Source organism: Amphibalanus amphitrite, unplaced genomic scaffold, assembly GCF_019059575.1.
Source record: "Amphibalanus amphitrite isolate SeventyFive unplaced genomic scaffold, NRLGWU_Aamphi_draft 000396F_arrow, whole genome shotgun sequence".
In the NCBI taxonomy this organism is placed as follows: domain Eukaryota; kingdom Metazoa; phylum Arthropoda; class Thecostraca; order Balanomorpha; family Balanidae; genus Amphibalanus; species Amphibalanus amphitrite.
In genome coordinates, this window is record NW_024881890.1 from 84,636 (window position 1) to 105,478 (window position 20,843).

Below are 20,843 nucleotides of genomic sequence, written 5' to 3' on the forward strand. Positions count from 1 at the left end.
GTTACCCTTCAGCAACTGATCTTTTATTCGACAACTTTATCAGTATTATTCCGCGATATGTCTTTGAAAGGCTCCATTTGGGTCACGTTTTGACATGGGATCGTCACAAAAAAAATAAGTGGGGCATAAAAACTTGATCCCGTGCGAGGGATACGCGAGGCACACCTACTCAAATTATGGAATGACATGCAGTTCTTTGATAAATCATTTCGTTCGTTTTATTTTAGTTATATTTAGTTAAAGCTGAGATTACGTTTGCCCTCTTTGGGCACTCCACTGTTCCCACCAGACCCATTAACGCCTCTCTATCCTGAATACCTCATGCGCGCCGTCTGGGCCGATCTGATCTCGTCTCGACTCTGGTCCAATCTCGGACCGCCCCGGTCCAATCTCGGACCACTCTGGTCCAATCTCGGACGGCCCCGGTCCAATTTCGGGCGCGGTCGGGACTCCGGGGCCGGTCAGCGGCCGCGGACCGCTCCGTACCTCCCACCGACTAAAACCGGGTCACGCGGCGGCGCCGACTGGTGGCAGCGGGCCGCGGGCGGCGCCGGACGGGACGGCGCGCCGACCGGGCCGCCCGGACGGGATGGCGCGGCGACCGGCCCCTCCCGACACCCCAGGGGGAGGTCGAAGCGCCCCAGCCCGCCCCGCCCGGCCCAGACGCGTCCGACACGCACGTTCTATCGGTCAGGGTCGCGGCGTAGACGAGGTGCCGGTGATGATAGGTGTGCGGCCAGGGAGAGCGAGAGGAGAGGCATCCTCTCATCCTCTCGTCCTCTCCTCTCGCTCCTGTCCACGGTGGTGCTCATCGACAGGACAGGACACCTAAAGAGAGCAGGGCATATTTTAAGGCACTTACTGCGTTCCAGCAGCCCCCTCGCCTTGGGACGTAGCCCCTGCTGATTTGACCCACTGCGTCCCTGCCCTGTGCCCTGTCCGGTTCCCTAACCTGTGCCCTGCTATGTGCCCTGACCTGTACCCTTGCCTCTAAAATGTCCTGTGCCATGCCCTGTAACCTGCTGTGCCCTGCTGTCCACCCTCCTCAGTGCCCTCAGTGCCCTACTCTGTTCCTTGCCCTGTGCCCTTAGTCGTAGCACGTGCCCTCTGCTCAACTTTGGGACGCAGTAAAAATTTGTTTAAATATGCCCTGAAAGAGAGGCCTTTTGGTGTCCTGGGCCCGAGAAGTGATGGGAGCGAACGGTTTGGAAATGCTGCGCTGACTTTGACACCGGATAGATGGAATGAAACATATAATTCCTGTGATTTTAAGCTTGCAATATGCTATGCCTTCGCGAAGAGCCACGTCGTATCGCCTGTACTGTAGCACTAGTTTTGTGCCTGTTCCATCGATATTCGTGGCTTTTTGGTCGGTCGACGCCTGTCCGTCTGCTGTGTCGTGGTTCGTAACGGTCCCCGCCTGCCACCGCTCCTAACGGTCCGAGTGACACCCACCCAACGCCCGCTCGAGTGACCGTCCCGCCTCATTGAGCCGGATCCGTTCCGGAAAGGAGCTGGTTGGCCAGCCTGGTTTGGAAAGCCGGCCGGCCGTGCGCCCATGGGTAGAAGGAAAGTGACATGGAAGGGGTATGTGGGTCCCGAGGCGGCCGGACCGGTTCCATCGGTGTCCGTTTGTCGGTGAGAGAGCGTCTCTGTCTTGGTTCGCTCTGATGTTATCGGTCGTTTAAGTGCCTGTAATGCCCCTTTCATTCTTGCCATACCGAGTGTTTTGAGGAATATGGCGGCTTCAGAGACCTTGAACACCGTCTTAATGGTCGCCAGTCATTTGTCGCAGTAAAAAGGCAATCGGTGCTCGTTTTATGTGCGACAGGATGTCTTGACAGTTCTCCCACCATTTGTACCGCAGGCTGCTTGTCCCCGTCCTGTGTCCTACCTCAAATGACCCTTCTCCGTCTGGTCAGTCTGCAGCTTGGACAGGGCTTGTAGAGGTCTTGGACATAATAAGTACAGTTTAAAAATTGGTCAAATGGCTGGGCAAAATTAATGGACACCTGTAGAGTCTTGGAAAACAAAGAATGACGTAAAGTCGTTTCGAGACGAGACAAAGAGAGTCTTGCTTCTATCAGACGCTCGATTCAGGTCGCACTTCTATGTACACTTCCAATGGCGCTGACTAGTGAACCGTTTCTAACGAATCCATTCTCGGCGATCTATCGACATTTTCGGTCATCGTTCGCTCATGTTCCGGTCGATTTTTCAATGTGTTGGGTGAGACTGAAAGTAACTCCAGCGCCGCAGACACCATGTGTGAAACGTCTGGCGTGGCGGCCGCTGTTCTAATCGAACCGACAACAGATGACGGTGACGCAACGGTGACGTAACGGCGGGTGTCGACGGACCACCGCGGGGCGGCGACGATGACCGACCGGCACCGCCGCCGGCCGGTGGTCAGCGGTCAGCGCTCAGCGCTCAGCGGTCAGCGGCTGACCGCTCAGCCGTAGCGGTCTCCGGCTGCACTTGCCACTTATGCCGACACCGGACGTTAGGGAGATACGATGGCATAATCATCATTTGCCGTGGTGAATGTCTTTATGACATGCAACACTAGCTGGACGGGCTGGGAGGTCCGGCAGGAAGCGGAGAGATTGAATCGCTTGGACTTCGCTCACCTTACGCTCACTTGGACTTCCTTTCTCCTCTCGGAGGGTGCGTAATTTTTACTGCTCGCTGTTTCCCAAAGTGGCAAAAGCCTTTACGTCGCACCTCTGGCCCTATCTCATGGAAAAGTGATGGTGTATAATGAGCGAAAGCGTCGTTTTAAATACTGGTTTGCTTCAATCGCTGCTCGCTCAAACGCACCACTCTCGGGCACTGCGAACATAGAGGGCGCTGTCTTATTTAAAATCCGATGGCAAAGCTCGAGTGCCATTTCTCTGGCGCTCTCGAGGCGTTGGCCAGCGGTGATTGTTTCAGGGCACCATTGGCGGTAATCGGGCCGCAGTCTGGAGGTATTTCCACAGCGGGTCGCTGGGAAGAATGCCGCTTGGGTCACCCGACCGCCTTCTCAGCGTTCCCGTGGCCTCCGCAATACTTACCGAGTCCGCTCCGTGGGCATTGTCGATGACCGTGGCGTGACCTGAGCTGAACGATCGTCCCAAAATCGCGACCGACAGGACAATGAGGCTGGGCTGGCGCTCCACATCAATCGTCACCGTCGCCTCAGAGTTCGGCACGTCCGTTCTGGGACGCATTTCGGACTGCCATTGTCACCTGTAGTCACCTTTAGTCACCTAAGGCGAGTCAGAGTGGCGACAGGTCAACGCGTGCTGAGCTGGCAAAAATGAACCGTTATACGGCAGCTGATAGACGGAGACGAGCTTCTCCGATAGACTGTCATCTGATTAACTCAGATCGGTACATTTGGGCGGCGTGTACTGTGTAAATGTAATATGTATCACAGCCTCCCAGACAGTGTGGCTAATAGCATACCGGCCGGTCAGTTGTGTTCGCCAACCTATCATCATCAGCTCAAACGGTGTTTAGGGTCTTGTGTAAGACGTTACAGAAGGCGATCGCTTTTGGTTTCATGGTGCGATGGAGGTCAGGCAAAGTCGTTAGCGATTCTCGTTGGCCTAGGTCAGTGAGCTCGAAAATGTTCTTACATAGTTATGACATTATGAGGTATCTCACTTGAAAATCATGTGGCAATTGATAACGTTTCTGAATAAACCTGCATCATAGAAATATTCGCTGAGTGCACATGTATCTTCTCTGAACAGCAACCGAACAATATCCCTGGTTGAATCAATTTCCGTCAACTTGATTAGCTAGAAGTACTGAAAATCCCCGCCCGATTAGGGTTCGACGAATCAGGCCTCGGCGCAATTAACTCGGTGTCCCTGAGAGCTTATGACGTCACATACCCGTGTGAAGTCACCGGCGTCGCCACACTTCCGCGCTTTGTGTTCACTGGTAACCACCACGGCTATCACGCACTCCTTTCACGCACCATTCGCTTCTGCGCTTCTACGCGTCGGTGTGTGCGTATTACCTAACGTCATTCTACAAATGACGTCACCCAAGTCATCAGCTGTCGATTCTGTTCTCAGAATCAGGGGGGGGGGCTGACTCAAACGCCGGCGGCGGCGGTCAGGGGGAGACCGGTTCTGATTAATCCAGGGCCAGCTGAGCGTGGTCGCCGGCGCTGGACGCTGGCCGCCGCGCCGCGGGAGGCTAGTATACGATCGGAGCGCGCGCCGAGAGGAGCGCCGCTGACCGCTCCGCGCGCTCTCACGGACGCGACAACACCGGCGTGCCGCCGACGGCGGTGATGTTGGAGAGGTGTGAGCGGAGGCAGGCCGTCTGTGAGCGGAGGCAGGCCGTCTGTGAGCGGAGGCAGGCCGTCTGGCTGCCTCCCCCAGGACCGGCGTTCAGACCTCTGCGAAGGGCGTTCACTGGTGAGTGGGCTCATGGAGGCGACGCCGGAGGGAGCGTGTCATGGAGAGACGTTTGGTTTCATGAGATTGAAATTATGGAGTGGTGACCAAGCGAGACGTGTGCGCAGCGAGGATGGATCTCCTCTATTTGCATCATTTGACTTTTTATTCAATGCCCACTGCTTGCAACTATTTGCATATGACTGAGGATTCATTGTAGTTATGATAATTTGTAATTGATATTGTCTTTGGTTCAAAAGCTTATGGGCCAAACACCATTCCTTGCAGTACGCCTAGATCAAGTGTCACAAATAAATAATAATTATCGACAGATGCGACTTTCCACTCATCGCTGGGTGAAATTGTTGCTTCTTAACCACGCTTTATATCGCCCATTGCCGCTTATGAAGATGGCTGTTTTGTGTTCAGTCTTCCGATACATCAGTGGCCAACACATTTGTCTGTTCTTTGTTGGCCTGGTAATGACAGCTTTTCCGCGCAGAACTCCAGTGCTGTCTAGCCTTACAGGGTTGTTGTTCTTCATTGCATGTCTAACGAGTTCATCTTCCAAAAATAGCTTTCCTGATGTCCATGAGGCGGTGCATTCCATGCTCGCGAGGTCTCTGAAGTGTCCATCTAAATCCGAGCACGGAACTCTGGCTTTGATATGTTCGCCTGCAGAAACATGACAGAAACATTCCTATAGAGCATCAGCATCGCGCCAAACGGAACAAAGCATGCTGATTGTTTTGATATAAAACTAGCTCTGTCCGCCGCATTTGTTATTGTCATCGGAAGGCTTATACGTAGACGAGTCCTCTAAAATTGTAGGTACAGCATTAGCGAGATGCCCGCAAAATTTACCTTTATACCTAAGTTATCTTTGAACGAAGAGTGTAAGAGGGTAAGCGTTCGCTGTTTACTAAAATGTGTGCAAAACATAGTCAAAATCACGGGCGTAGGAACGTCATGAAAAGTGGGTGGGCCACCCTGTCAAGGGGCCTCCTTTTCCAGGGGCCTCCTATTTTCAGGGGCCTCCAACTTTTGCCTCGTCCTGCTCGCTGCTTTCAAGTATGACCTCCAAATCCAGCTTCTGAGATCGGGCAGATGTACCTACCCAGGGGCGTAACCGCTTAAGCGAACAGTGCGGAAAGTCCGCACCATTTTTAAAACTTATTCCCCCTCCGATTTTTTTAGAATCTATTTGCCGCAAACGGCGCATGACCCCTGAAAACCCTTAAGGCCGCCGTCCACTGTGCGGAATGCTTGCGGTCCGTACGGAATTTAGGTGGGCGCATCCGGTCCGTACGGAAATCGTGTGCGGACCGCATCCATGTTGTGTGGACACATATCGCTGATAATAGGCGTAATTATATTCAGTCCCGACTCGGAAGTCACGTTATGCAAGTCGCGCGTGACCTCCCTCGAGCTAAATTCGAAATCGGGTTATCAATCGACATCCGAAGTGGCTGTCGCGGCTGTCGCAGAGACGAAGTACCAAAGTACGACGTGTTGAACTTTGTGCGGAGAACGCAGACGGAATGGATGCGGACATGGCCCGTCGCCCGTCTTCGAGTTTTCAATTGCAAATTTAAGATTGAATTTCAACTCTTTCAAGACAAAGAAAATTAATATTATTTCCTTGGCATGGCACCATCTTGTGATGCTAGGCAATGGCCATATTTTCTTTTTGTAACAACTGATATCGAGTGTGCGTGAGCTCTCCGTTTGCTGTCCGGATGCGGAGACATTCCTGACCGACTCCGGACGGAGACCGCATGCGCCCTATAGGGCTCTCTCTGTATTAAATTCCGTACGGACCGCAAGCGCTCCGCATAGTGGACGGCGGCCCGCTTTACACAAATGTCTTCCTCGTTTCCCAGGTGCCCCCATTAGCTTCATAGGCGCCCTCTTTGGCATATAAGCGCCCTATGTATAATAGTCATCAGAGACATCCCTGTATGTCCCACAGTCGCCCCGTTGTCGCATACAATGTGCGCTTAGCATAGGCGTCTCTCTTTTATGGACACTTGAAGGCGCCTCTCTTTGCCATGCCTCTCCCCTGTTTCTTATGAATGCACCCCCATGGCATTGATCAATTGCAGTCGCAGACCTCTAATGCATGTGGATGCCCATATATGTAGGCCTCAGAGGCGACCCTCTTTCGCATTGAGGCGCCCCTATGGGCTTCATAGGCGCCCCTCTATTGCACGTAGGTGCCCTACTGTCTCAGAACCGCTCCCCTTTGGCATGCAGACGCCCATCTTTCGTACGGAGGAGCCGTTGTGGTTCTTAGAGACGGCACGGTGCTCCCAGACGCAGATGGGGCTCTCGGAGTCGACAGTGTGGGACCTTCAGTCGCTGATGGGTGCCCGCCAGATGTGAACCCTCGGAGACGCCGGTATGGGGCCGTCAGAGATGCCGGTGGCCCTTAGAGACACCGGTGTGGAACCCTCAGATACTTCAGTGTGAAGCCCTTACAATTGCTGGTGTGGAGCTATGAATACGCTGGCTTAAATCCCTCAGAGGCCGGTACATGGACATTAGAGCTCAGTGAGAGCTTGTGTGGTGCCTTCAGTGGCCTTGTGGAGCCGTTAGACATCAACATGGTGCTCTCAGGAGCCGGTGAGTCGTCAGAGTCACCGGTGTGGGGCCTTCAGAGCTCCGGCCTCCGAGATACTGGTGTGGGGCCCTGAAAGGTGTCGGTGTGGGTCCTTCAGATGTATACCTATAGAGCCTTGAGATGCACAGGTGTGGTGGCCCACAGAGGCGCCGGTGTGGGGCCCCCAAAGCCACCGATATAGGGCCCTAAGAGACACTATATATAGTTTGAATAGAAGGGCCTCTCAGACCATCAGTCTCATGGGCCTCCTCTGGCTAGTATGAATAGAAGGGCCTGTTAGACCATCAATCCTAGGGGCCTCCTCTGGTTAGTATAAATAGAAGTGCCTCTCAGACCATTAAGCTCAGGGGGCTCCTGTGGACAGTATAAATAAAAGGGCCTCTCAGACCATCAGTCTCGGGGGCCTCCCTAGAAAAGTGTAAATGTGGATAGAGGGCCCCCTCAGATTCATTAGGAGTGGACCTCTCTGACTATCAGTCTCAGGGGCCTCTTGTGGCCAGTATGAATATAAGAGCCTCTCAGACCATCGGTCTCAGGGGCCTCTTCTGACTAGTATGGATAGAGGGCCCTCCCAGACCACCGGTTTCAGGGGCCTCCAGTGGCCAGTTATATGAACAGAAGGGCCTCACAGCCATCAGCCTCGGGGGCCTCTTCTGACTGGTGTGAATATGAGGGCCTCACATACCATCAGTCTCAGGGGCCTCCTCTGCCTAGTGTGAATATAATGGCTTCCCAGGCCATCAGTCTCAGGGGACTCTCCTGACTGGTGCCGGATTGAGGGACCTCCCAGACCGAAAATTTTGGGGGTCTCCTGTGGCCAGTATGAATAGAAGGACCTCTCAGTCCATCAGTCTCATGGGCCTCTTCTGCCTGGTGTGATTATAAGGGCCTCTCAGGTCATCAGTCTCAGGGGCCTCCTCTGACTACAGTGTAGATGGATAGGCATCCCAGACCATCAGTCTCAGGGGCCTCTTCTGACTATTGAGGATAGAGGGGCCTCCTATGACTAGTGAGGGTAGGGGGCCTCAACTAGACCGCCAGTGTCAGGGGCCTATTCTGACTAGTGTGGATGGCGGGCCTCCCAGACCACTAGTCTCAGACCTCTGACTAGTGTGGATAGAGGGGCCTCCCAGACCGCCAGTGTCAGGGGCCTCCCCAGACCAGTGTTGATATTGGGGCCTCCTCAGATCCACTAGGGCCTCTCAGGCTATCAGTCTCAGGGGCTTCGACTGACAAGTATGAACAGAGGGCCTCCTTGGATCCATCACGCCCCTTGGAGTCCGTGCGTGGGGATTCGTGGAACTTATTTTTACCGAGTTTGTTTATTCTGGAAGGTGACGACGTCCTCTCAAATCGAGACGAGGGGCCTCGAGTAAAAAGTGGGTGGGCCAAAACACATGGTTGGCCCCCCCACCTCGAAAAGTGGGTGGGCACTTGCCCACCTGGCCCCCCCTGTTCCTACGCCTATGGTCAAAATTCGTGTGTGTGCTGATTTTTTGTGACGATAGTCACCCACGTGACTATAGCCGACTTTCTGACCAGTTTACATGCTTTCGCTATACACACTGTCTAATAAATAAAAAGACCAGAGTGAAACAGTTCTTCGAAGCGCACTGACAAATAGCTTTCTGCATATTACCGGTTCAGCGAACCGTGTCTGATCAATTCAGCCGGTCGGTCCGCCCTCTGACGTCCCGATAGCGCAGCTGGTTTGACCACTAGCGACCGGTCCGCATCCGCCCTGGGGTGAGAGGCGCAGCTATTGGGTCAGTGTGCCGACCACTCTTTGTTGTCTACACGCGCTCTACTTGGCCGCTCCCAGATACATCCTCACACAGACCGCACGGTAGTCGTCATCACGGTAAAAAGCTGTCTGTTCTGCGTGACATCCGGTGGTTTAGCCGCGTCCCTCTGGATCGGGTCGGCTCGCCGGCTCAGTCCTCCGACCACTCCCGCCGTCACTTGCCGGCCACTCCACCGGCGGCAGCCCTGTGACGAACTCCCGATAATGTGGAGCAGTTTGCGCAACACCGCTACCACCGTCAGCAGTGTCGGCTAATCGCTCCGTTCCACGACAGTTGCAGGCGCGCCCGGGCGTCACTCAGGCGCGACATTGCTCTATGCGGCGCGCAGTGGCGAAAAGTGGCGTTACGTAGCGCCACACCGCCCACCGGTGCCGCAGACGTGAGCTCCATTAGCTCGCGATCGAGTGAGGCCGCTGATCGCCACAGGCCGGCGCTGACGTAACCGGCGAAAACGGTGTTGTCGGTGACATGTGTGCCGCCGGCTGTGTCATTTGGTCGCGCTGCTGCCCCGCCCGTCGCCGCTGGCGGTGTCATTTGGTCGCGCTGCTGCCCCGCCCGTCGCCGCCGCTCTCCTCTCGCCGCTGCCGTCCTCGCCACGCCCGGGCAGATTGGCGGTGCCCGCTGCACTCGGAGCGCGCCGGATGTGATTACCAAACGGGCGACTGGCGTTGCGGAATCGTGTCGATGACCGCGGCCGTGCCGGAGCTGACCGGACCGGACCGGACCGGACCTGACCCTCTCCACCCGTCCGACCTGATTCCTCGCGAGGATGAGCGACAGAGGAAATGAATCACGCCGCTCAGAACTCAGCAATGTTTTCCTTTCGTTCGAGGAAACTTTCACGATTTGTGATTCACGAATAATGTGGTGGCAGAGTATCAAACCCGAAGGTTAGGCTGGCTGGAGCAGCTCGGTTGTGGGCTGAATATCTCGGGGTAGTCGCCCTCGAGACGGATGTCAGGTGTGACTGAACTCAGGCCCGGGCTCATCCATAGTCAACTCTGTCGAGGTGCGTCGTTTGAGGCTCACTCTAAGCCCGGAGACAGCTCGACAGGGGGTCCCTCCAGGGTGGTGGATTTGAGGCGCAGAATGATGACAGCCGGTGTGTCCGCGCCCGCTGGAGATCCGCCGAAGGCGCTGAAAGGAGTGCGCGGTGAAGGGAAGGACAGAGCTCGATCTCGGCTCGGTCCAGCCGGCGCTAGGAGAGGTATGAAGACACACTGCTGGTTGTGTCCGGTGAAACCTCTCCGGGCGGGGACGCGGCTCGCCGGGACGCTGTCGGTTCCGCGCCGCTGCGCCGCCGATGACGGGGCGCTCCCGATGACTGCTCCGTCACCGTCACTGGCACAAGGACCGCTTCTGTGACCGACAGCGTCATCTGACCGCTACTGGCGTCACAGAGACCGCTACTGTGACTATCAGCGTCACAGGGACCGCTACTGTGACGAACAGTGTTACTTCGCTACTGCCGTCACAGGGACCGCTACTGTGACGGAGAGCGTCTCTTGACCGATATTGCCGTCACAGGGACTGCTGCTGTGAGGGCTCCCCAATCCCCATAGACCAGTCTACGGGGCTACCTGTTGTCCCTATCAGCCACTTGGTTGGGAGGATGAACTGGGAAATCATTTTACTTTGCAGACCTTTGTGCTACAATTTCTATTTTTCTCCACTTGTGACGTTTTCTTTCCAATTGATTTGGATTGTATGTGTTTACGACAACATGCTTTGCTTCAATTTCCATCTAAGCCTATTCTCTTTGCCTTCTTCGTTTTCCCACCTTCTCTTTAGTTCCGTCTATCCATCCGCTCGTCCGTCACCTGTTTGTCCGTCATTCGTCCCCTGTGGCCGAGCGCGGGCAGGACCGGCCCGGGGGCGTCGCCTGGGGCCGGTTCCCATCAGTCTCGCCAGTCTGTCAGTCCCGTGACGGCGAGCCCAGTTAAAGCCGACCATTTCCGGCGAACAAAACGAAGCGGAACCTTGAGCGGGCGCCGGCCCGGGGCGCTGGCCGGTCTCGCACGGCTGAGTCGGCCGCGGACAGGCGGCCTTTTTGTGGCCCCTGCTCCGCGGCTGGGCCTTCTGGCGACCTCTCGCGTGCTGGCGGGTAGGTGCGATTGCCATGAAAGCGGGCGGGACGAAAAACGACGCTAAGTGGCCGCTGAGACGCCAAGCAACCGTGCGTGGAAAGGGGCGGACAGTTGTCTTTTTGGTCGTTATCTCGTCTCAGCGCGGCGTCTTGTCCCAGGACCAGACCGCGTTGGCTCAGAGGGTCTCCTGCGCGGCGTGGCGTCCTCCTTAGAGCCGGTTTTAGAGGACGAGAGGAACCGTCGCCGCTGTGACGGGACGGGACGAGAGAGGCATGTCGAGGTCGCCGGCCCGATGTGCCGATAGACGAGTCAGGGTGTCTGCTGGGGGCTGGACCTCGCCCCTGCCGCTGGCCGCGGAAGACGGGGCACCCGACCCGCTCGCCTTGTATCCGTTGGGGCACCGGTCCACCCTGGTCGAACCACGCCTGGTAGAATCAATACGGACATAGCTGAACCGAGTCGAAACGGACCACGCCATGCCGAGCGTGCCTGGGATTAGTTGAGCCTCAGCAGAGCGGTGCAGGCGGGGCCGGGGACACGCCCTGTATGTGTAATCATGTGTAATAAGCCACCCGTGACGGGGCCGTGACGCTGTCCGTGACGCACCTCGTGACACCGCGCTGAGTCAGCGGGTGGGATCGGCTGTCAGTTCAGCGTCAGAACAGCGGCCGGCTGGGAATTAGTGAGTGCGATCTGACGCGCCGCGACTCGGGTGGTTGTCCGGCCCGGTGAGTCGCCGGATCATCAACGCACGGACGGGACTGGAGAGAGGTACTCTGACGTCATTACCCACCTCTGGCGGCCGCGGAGCCGGGGAGGGGTGGTGGGAACAGTCTCACCTGCTGTCTCCAGCGGCAGTAAAGCGCTCGGTCCGTAGAAACTGAAAGGGAGGAGGCTGCTGTCGCCGCTAAGCCCGTAGAGTGAGTGATGTTATCTGATCATTGTTGGGAGAATTGGTGCAAGGCTGCGCGTGCACGCTTTCCGCTTACCGAGCCGAGATAGGAAGGTTCTCCTCAGAGTAGAGGAAATGCCACATAGATTGGTGACTGTTGTCCGTTATTGCCTTGTAGATTAGCAGACAAGGCGATGTTTTATTTGCTGCTGCGGTGAAACGCAGTGTTTTGCCGCGTTTGACGGCTGTCGTTATCTCCGGCCGGAGCCAGGGTCACTGGTGTCGCTCCGATAGCGGCCGTCTAATCAATACTTTCCCGCTGGGCCTGTCTCCGCCGTGCAGTGTTTTGTACGCCGGGAAACTCGCTGCGTGTGTCTGGTTTGTTTTCTCCGAGCGTCGCCGGCTACCACGCAGCTTTCCCTGCGCCGTGCTGACACCGCCCGCCCATGGCGTCTGATGAGCGGCCCGGGGCCGACAATCGAGCCGCCCTGTCCCACCCCGCCGCCGAGCGCCGACGCATTTACCGACACGCACACGAACTTTCGACCGCTCTTCTAGCGGCGCCTCCCCATTCGAACACGCACTCGTATGTATTCTGATCTGTATTCTGACGTCGATCTCTCTCTGTTCACAGATCCGGACGATGTGCTGCGCGTTCCTCGAGGCAACCCCCCGATGTCAGGAACCGGCCGACTGCGCCCTCTGCCGCGGCTGCCGCGCGTGAGGTCCGTGTCGGCACCCCTCACCTACTCAGACCCGGCTCACCTGGCCGACTGGGACTGGAACCAGTGGGACGAGCGGCCCATGCCCGAGGGCTCCGTGCCGCCCACCGCATTCTCCTTCCGCCAGCGCGCCTCCGAGAAACAGCGTAAGCGCTCGAACGCGTTGGATATCGAGGCGGCGCATAGTCTGGGCGGCCAGCGGATCGCGGGGACTCGCACCACCAGCCGGGCGTCTGTCTGCAGCCGCATCGAGGAGGTGCACAGGAGACTACACCCGGACGGAGACTACGACGACTTCCGGCGCGCGCCGCCCTCCCGTCAGCTGAGCAGCGATCGGGAGGACGACTACGCGTACGCCTACGACTGCATCGTGTCTCCAGCCGAGGTGATTCTCTCCGAGATGGATGACGACCGGCCGGCAGACTACGGCTACGCCCGCTGCGGCGACCGAGAGAACATCTACGAGGAGCTGGACGAGCTGGCGCGGCGGATGCGCGGTGACCTGACCCCCGAGCCGCCGCCGACACCGCCGCCGCCGCGCTACTCGGGTGAGGTACACACAGAAGTGCAGCACGTGCAGCGAGTGCACAGCCAGGTGCTCGGAGAGCTCCGGCTGGACATGGAGGCTATGCTGATGCCCAGTCAGCGCTGGCACCACCTGGACGTGCCGGTCGGGCCGACTGACGACCTGCTCAGTCCTGACTCGGGGTTCCACTCGGGCTCGGGCTCGGGCTCGACGGTCATCTCCAACTATGACACGCCGCTGGGGCCGCGCTCTGTGGTGGTGCCGCCGCCGCCGCGGCCGCCCCGGCTCCGCAGGTGCGAGTCGCTCGACCTGAAGGACGCCGTGTCGCGCCAGAAGGCTCGCGGAAGGGGCGGCGAGAAAAAACTCTGGAAACTCAGTTCTGTGATAAGTGGCCTGCTGGGCAAGTACAGTCGGAGCAAACGGCGCCCCGCCAGCCCGACGTTTACGTGATGTGTGTTGCACGGCCCGCGCACCGCTCAAGGCTGCACGTGTGTCTCACGTGTGTCGTACATGTGTGCACGTGACGCCCTGACGTGCTCGGTCGACCCCCAACAACGCTGACCACATGGACCCGCTCGCCCCCACTGACCAGTCGCCGACGTGCTGTGCCGATTTTCCCACCGTGTCTCGGTGACCGGTATCTGAACTAGGGGTTCTTGCCTCGGGATGAAATTGTCGAGCGATGGGGAGGTGCCGAGCGCTCGAGACTCGCGCTCGAGGCCACGGCTCGACCCGCCGACTCGTCCGAACGGCAGACTCGTCGCGAGCGAGTCTGTCCGTTCCCCGCGCCCTCGCTAGTCCTAGTCACATGCCCCTGCTCAAGCCCCTCCAGGCTCGTCTCTCGTGGTGGGAGGTGAGCGAGTGTGAGAGAGTGACCGACGGCGACCGTCTGCCGTCACAACGTCCATGACAGCCCAGTGTCTTCGATATGGTGTGGTGCAGATTATAAATACAGTATTATTTCTAACGATGTGTTCTTACTCGTATGTTCTTTGACCGACAAACACGATGGTCATCGCGCACTCTCTTCGTATATAACTATTGCTTCGGATAAGCCGCGAATTACGTGAAAATATCAATAGCTCTGAGGGCTAGGCTATCGGAGCTTCGTTAAGGCTAGGAAGACAAGTGTAGCCATTTCTCGAGTTGTGTATTTATTATTCAGAGATGTCCCCAGAGATAGGCTAGTTCCGACGAGGTCAGACAGAGTCATTCCCTCTCCTGAGTCATATCTCCGCCCGGCTGTGACGGCTCTTACACTCGACCTTGCCGGGTTTTCGGGAGCGCGGTAGGGTTCTTGAGACAGACCGCCGCCCTCAGTCCGACACTTCCTTATCGCCTTGACAGGCCCACGGGAGGTGATCACCAGCCGCTCAGTGCTCACACGAGCGAGACGGCGACACGTGACCGTGCCGCGCCCGAAACACAACGGCTGGCGTTCATCAAACGAGCGAGATTTTCGCAGCGGTCGCACAAAGGTCTCCTCTCGAGCTGTGGTAGTTCGGCGGAGCACAAAGCATCTCCCGGAATTAGTGCCTGCTGGCGATGCATGCCGCGTGGTGGAAGTGGGCTCAGAATAACCGCACTGCTCGCAGGCGGCGCCCCAAGGTCAGCTATCGAGCCGGCGCGCAGCGGTGACCGGCCGACAAACTGACGGCTCACGTCCGTCCCGCCTGGCGCTGCATGGCACGGCACGGAGAAAGGTCTGAACAAACCATATAAACAGGGAAAAACCGCCCTGCATGATTTGCGGCTGGGCACGGTGCTGTTACGTTCATTTGATCGAGTCTGATAGTTGATCGGAGCATAAGGGTATGTTGGTAGCTGAAAGTGTCAGATCACGACGTGTGAGATATAACGCGGCAGGTAATTTGGCAAATTACCCCACTCCGTGTTACCTGCTCGGTCTCGGTGTTCAGTGTTCACATGCACCCGCTTCCGCTGGGTGAAGCGGCCTCCGTGTGATGTGGGTGGTGGTCACCGCTGCCTGCTGGGGTGCTCTGTGGGTGGTGGTCAGGTCTCTGCATGGAGCAGTTAACGTTGGTTACGACTTACGATTATCTGACAATGTCCGATACACTTAAGGGAAGGTGGTGGACCCCACACGAGCGCAGTGCCAGCCAGCCATGTCCGAGGCATCTTGGCACGATCCGACCAGGCGAACTGGCGTCGTTTCTCGGAGCCACCTTTTCAATCAGATAACTGGGCTGAATGAGAACCGAAAGCCACCGCGGTCGATCGGAATTCTCGTGAATAGCATACACATCAATAGGCCTTTACCGACCGACATCAGCCAGTGAATGCCTGTTTGGGAAACTCCACTTTCCAGGGTCAGCGCTCCCTTTCCGACCAGTCCCTGATCATGACATAGGTACTAAAATCGAACAGCACGACTTGACCAACCACTAACACCTTAATGTTGCAACGACTTCCAAAACTACCCTGCCGGTTCAGTTCGTTGTTCTTTGCAGGTTGCAGCCGCATGAGTTCCCATGAGAACCATGCGCCGACTGCGGCCATCCCTTTGCGGAAGTTACCGATCCATGCAAAAATCGCCACCCCATCCTCGGCTGGACTCCTGGTGGTCTCAGGGCCGGCCTGCGGGACGCGGCCAGCTCGGGCGTGGTTGGTAACGCCCCTGCCCCGCCGGGCGCCGCGCCGGACAGTCGCACTCGCAGGCTTAGTGCGCCGAGGAGGGGAGAGGGAGGGGGGGGGGGGGCAGACACAGCTCGCCGCAGCCGACGCCTTTGCTGCGTCACTGGCGACCCTGTTCGCGCTGTGGTCCACAGGGCTTCACGGCTGTTACTGCGTGGTGGGCGTTCGTCGAAGGCGACAAAGAGCCACCGGGGCGGCCGGTCGCTTGAGGCGGTCGGTCGCTTTTGCCTCCTTCCGCGCCGTCATAAGTGACCCCACTATCGCCGCGTGGGTCTGCCGGCCTCATTGCCCCGTTACGCCCCACGGCCCGCTGTTGTTGCGTGGTGTGTCAAGCGCGACACCTCCGCACCCCATCCCCCTGCCGCCTCCCGTAAAGGGTCAGACGTAGGGTCACCTCAGGTCAGGTCACTAGCAGTCAGGTCACTGCACTGACTGAGAATCCCCTCGGCTCCCTGCTGGCTCCGATAGGGAGATGGGTCGATTTGTTGCCAAAGGGCGGACAGAGGGCATGGGCGGTGAGGCCCCCCGGCTGCCAGCGGGCGTGGCCAGAGGGAATTTATTATCCATTGACACGGTCTGCTGTCTTCGCCCATGCTACAGGTAATGGGATTTTCTGTTTTGTGTCGGTTTGTGATGTAACACGGCAGCTTTCTCTGCATAAACATCCCAGAGTTTTGTTTTCCATTAGTTTGGCCGTGGGTGGCTCAGCGTGCGCCACCTGAAGACACGAGTTTCTCACGAACTGTCTGTTGTGCTGTCCGGGGTCCGCTGACTCGATACGAAGGTGATGAGCGGCTTATGTTAGTCATTGACCTTGTGCACTGTGAAGCGTTGCAAACATTGAACCAGTCGGGTGAGTGAATGCCGAGCAAAATGTACTCACCGGAAATGATCTCAATGGTTCTATCGTCACATGAGACGCGTCATCCATTCTCGGAGGAATCTGATAATATTTTATTTTTGCTTTTATTCAGCAGAAATGATGAACAATAGAGTACCTACCCGCTACCGTGAAGTTCCCAAGAGGTTTTAGATTTAAGCTGATAGACGGTTGGCGAGGTAGTAGATCATTGATGATTCTATTGTTTAATTATATCAGGCGAAGCTCTAACAAGCAATGATGACGGCAGCTTTTCACCACCGGAAGCATTTAGACCCATCTCTTCAACTAAATTAAGAAATCTCAATTATTTCCCAGCGCTCTCGGCGCCATGTCTTTTCCCAACGCCTACGCTCGGCCTGCTCCAAATCTGAATCACAAGTTGCACTTACTCATGACGAGAGTGCCAGGTGGCAAATTCAGCGCAAATTTTTCTTTCAATGAGACGCTGAATGCTTGGCTGAATGGTCTGAGCGGTGAGCAGTCTGTGGATGAGTAGTCTGGTAAGCCTCATGCCTCCCCGGCCGCAGAGTAAATCCGCCGCACCCCAGACCAGCCACGTGACACAGCTGGTGACACGGCGGAACACACATACAGGGTGGTAATAGGTTGGTAACAGACCGGTACACGCTGGTAACAGGCAGGTAACACGGCGCTGGAAGTGGATCAGGCTGATCAGGGAGCGGTTGAAAAATAGGGCCCACTATACGCATTACGCATGGTGATGAAGTCGAGGTTCTAAAGATATCCGTCTTTTTCGGTAATGTAGGTAAAGTGAGTGTGGAGTGTCGGTGGAACGTCTCCTTTTACTGTGCAAGACTTTTTTAGGATTTCTATGAAACACAGTTTAACTAAGTTTTATTTTGCCCTCGAAGCTGTCCCCAATGTTCCATAACTAGGACGATTTTTATCAGACAAGCAAAAACTTCCCTGATGAAATGTCACTTTCAACGACAACTTTCGAACCAAGATTCATGGTATAGACAAGTCATGACCTCCACTCCCATCACAGTGAATCTCTGAACAGGCACCACAGTGTGCAATGAGTGATAACGGTGCGCATCCCACGACTGGACGAAGCGGACTCGGCGGTCGCCGCCCTACATCTGACGTCCGGTCCGACACCCAGCACGGACATGAGTGTGTCGTCATACGGCGGGATACTCCTGACCTGTCCGTCCCTGTGCGGCGCGCGGGACATCTCACCGGGATTACTGTGAAGTGTGAACTATATCCTCTCCCATTGAGGCATTCAGTCCACTTTCTCCGCGGCTCGCCTCCGCCTCCCGTCTCCTCCCCCGGTCGGAGGAGGGAGGAGGAGTCCGCCTCCCGTCTCTGCGCGGTGCGGGGAGGATCCACCTCCCGTCTCCCCGGAATGGGGAGGGTCGACGACCATCTCTCCGGTCTGGGGAGGGGTGCTTGATCGTTTCAGATCTGGGAACGGTCGGCTGAAAGTCTGCTTAGACGGTCAGCCGACCTGTGCGACAGTACGTAAGTACTTACTGGGATGTTTCCACCGACCGTCTTCCAGGTCCGAAGGTCCACAATTCGCCTCTCCGGTCTGCGCAGTATCTGATTCTCGTCTCCGATCGGCCTGATGACTGAAGAGAGTACGACTCCCGTCTACGATTTTGGCAGGGTCAGCTGACCGTCCCTCCGGTCTGGGGGAAGATCCTGTCTAGCGCAGGAGCACCAGTTCCTCTGTGTCGGTCTCATTCTGGTCTGAGCAGTGCCCTTATACCGTTCACTGGCCGTCCCCGAGTCGGTCTCAGGAGTATCTGGTTCGAAGAAGATCCGCCGACCGTCTTTCCCTTTGAATAGGGCTTGACCGCTCTATTTTGCGTAATATCGATAGCCCATTCTTTTATTTTGGCGCCTGTATTGTCGTCATTTTCAAAATAGTTGAAAATGCAACACAACAATCGGTTTATGTATATCACATCTATTTACCTAAGGCATAAGGGGTTATGTGCTGATATGGTGCTGATTATAAATGCACGGAAAACTCAACGGTAATAAACTCTGAGCAGACATGGAATTAATTTCAGCCTGACTGAAGCTGTTTATTTCAAAACGTCCGATTTACCAGTCGTGCCTCTATAACCACATAATGTATGGTCCATGCGTATTGCGTATCAAACGGCCACCCGCTTTCCATGCACATCAAACGTCGATTAACGTCGTTATGTAACATCATGTGACTCGACGCTTTACCGCTGAGTCTGTAATAGTATCAGTGACACGCATTGCGCATATGGAAAACGCTGAACACTTCAACATTATCACACAATAGGTGTTTAGGACTGTTCTTACAGGCAGCTAATGATTTCCTCTTGACTTGTATGAGCTTCTGAAAAAAGTTAAAACATCAGAGCTAATGCCAACTTCAAGTAAATACCGTAAGACCGACTTATCAGCAGCAAAATACATGCTTGGCCTCTGTGCCATGCAGCAGCACTTGCTAAAACCCAAGGAGTGCCACTTTTGAGTCAGCGACAACACCAACGTTACAGCAGAAACCGTTTCGAACGGGAATAAGATGATAAAAAATCAAGCTTATGAATAAATGCATGCATTTTCTTGAACTGACTAATTCTGAGGTTCTACCTTATCCGTACACTGTATGTATGCAAATTTATCTCAGGCAGATTTTGCAAAAATGTGCGACACCTCATGTTTGTTTTTTATTTAAAAAAAACTTCGCTATATAGCCAGCGTCCTTTTGAAAAAAAACGAACTATAGCGAGCAGTGCTTTTGACTATTGAATACAAATCTTTTTTGCGCTCTCTTCAAAGCAACGAGAAAATACAAGATAAGTGTTCTTGATAAATAAAATGAAATTATATAGTTTTTATCAATGGTTGCTGCAAACCAAATCCTCATTCCACGACATCACTGACATCTACCAGCCTCATATCACATCACTCAGGCATGGTCAATTGATTTCATCTGACCACGTATGCGTTCTGCAGCAGCCATTCTGGAAGCCTGTTACATACATGACCTGTCTATGCCTGCGTGTGAGGATGTCCTCTATTAGGTACTCGCCAGTCCCACGACCAAGTAAAACTACAGAGTCGTCCGGTCAACTCTGCCGCCTCAGCAGAACCAAGGCTGTGGAATCGATGGGTGACTCGGTGACTCCTACTCCGTCTCCGACTCCGGCTTCCAAAAACGACTCTGACTTTGACCCCTATTTCGGGCAGAACTGTCAACTTTGACCCACTTTGACTCATCAGTTCTGATCAGAACCATGCTTTCAATGAGGAGAGCGGCCGAGCGAAGTCACGCGTTCGGCATGAGTTCACATGTGACAGCGACACGGGTTATTAAACCGGGACAAAACATCATCAGTCATGACCCGGTTAGCGATCTGAATGCGTCAGCTTGACTAATGCGTCCTGAGCACTGCGTGAAACAGTCCTGCGTAAAGCAGCAGCGTGCTGACGGTGTGCCAACGCTTAGGTAATGACTAATGATACAACGCGATGCGACGCGCGTTTGGAGCGTGTCATTTACCTAAAACAATATTTGAATGTTTCAAAATCAGTTCATTGATACCGTGAAGCTTGTTTCCAATAACTGCAATCATTTCGTCTTTCATATATTGTGGTAGATCATCACTTTGATGTCACTGCCATACAAAACGCTAGAAATATGGATGTCGTAGGCATCGGGTGAAATCCGGCATTTCATGAAATGCCTAGGCATTCCATGGAATGCCGGCAAAAACTGAAATCTTCGTAGAAATAGGCGCGTTACAGCGAATGCCTGAAAATTTTAGGCATTTCATGAAATGCCAGGCGGAGGCCAGGCACTCCCTGAAATATGGTCAAAATTAACTGAGTACACTCGTTGCCTAGGCATTACATGGATTGCCCAAAAGACGACCGGCACTCTCTGTAACAAAACTTTTCGTACGCGGACGGTTGTGTGCATATACACGCCGGCGGGCGGGAGGGGGAGGGACGTTATCGTATTGGTGTAAAATGGGCTAACACTACGAGATATTTCACGGATCGTCTCGTCTGCAGCGCAGCGTACCTACTTTATTGTTAGCTAGTACACAAATATTACACTGTGCAGTTATCGGCTTTCTCTGAAGTGTGGGGTCTGCTGTGTTGGTCCATAGGCAGTAAAAAAAATATCGTCTGGAAACTCTCCTATAGAGACCGCATTTTCAAACAAAAGGTTCCAGAACTGTTTTATTATTTGTTGACACATGGGAGCGCTGCGTGGAACCGATTCGTAGGTA

The 20,843-nt window shown here is 55.2% G+C and overlaps 1 protein-coding gene across 3 annotated transcripts in view; it reads left to right on the forward strand.

Moving 5' to 3' along the window:
* LOC122390444 overlaps window positions 1-14,019 on the forward strand; it is a 30,680-nt gene extending 16,661 nt beyond the window's left edge. For 2 of the 3 annotated variants that reach the window (XM_043383400.1, XM_043383401.1), the window contains exon 2: window positions 12,439-14,019. In XM_043383400.1, coding sequence (XP_043239335.1) covers window positions 12,480-13,502 — 1,023 coding nt within the window. In that variant the 5' untranslated portion in view covers window positions 12,439-12,479 and the 3' untranslated portion in view covers window positions 13,503-14,019. Of the gene's footprint in view, window positions 1-4,182; window positions 4,419-12,438 lie in introns of those variants that run through there. The other variant, XM_043383399.1, reaches the window with a different exon arrangement.
* Window positions 14,020-20,843: the final 6,824 nt, after the last annotated feature.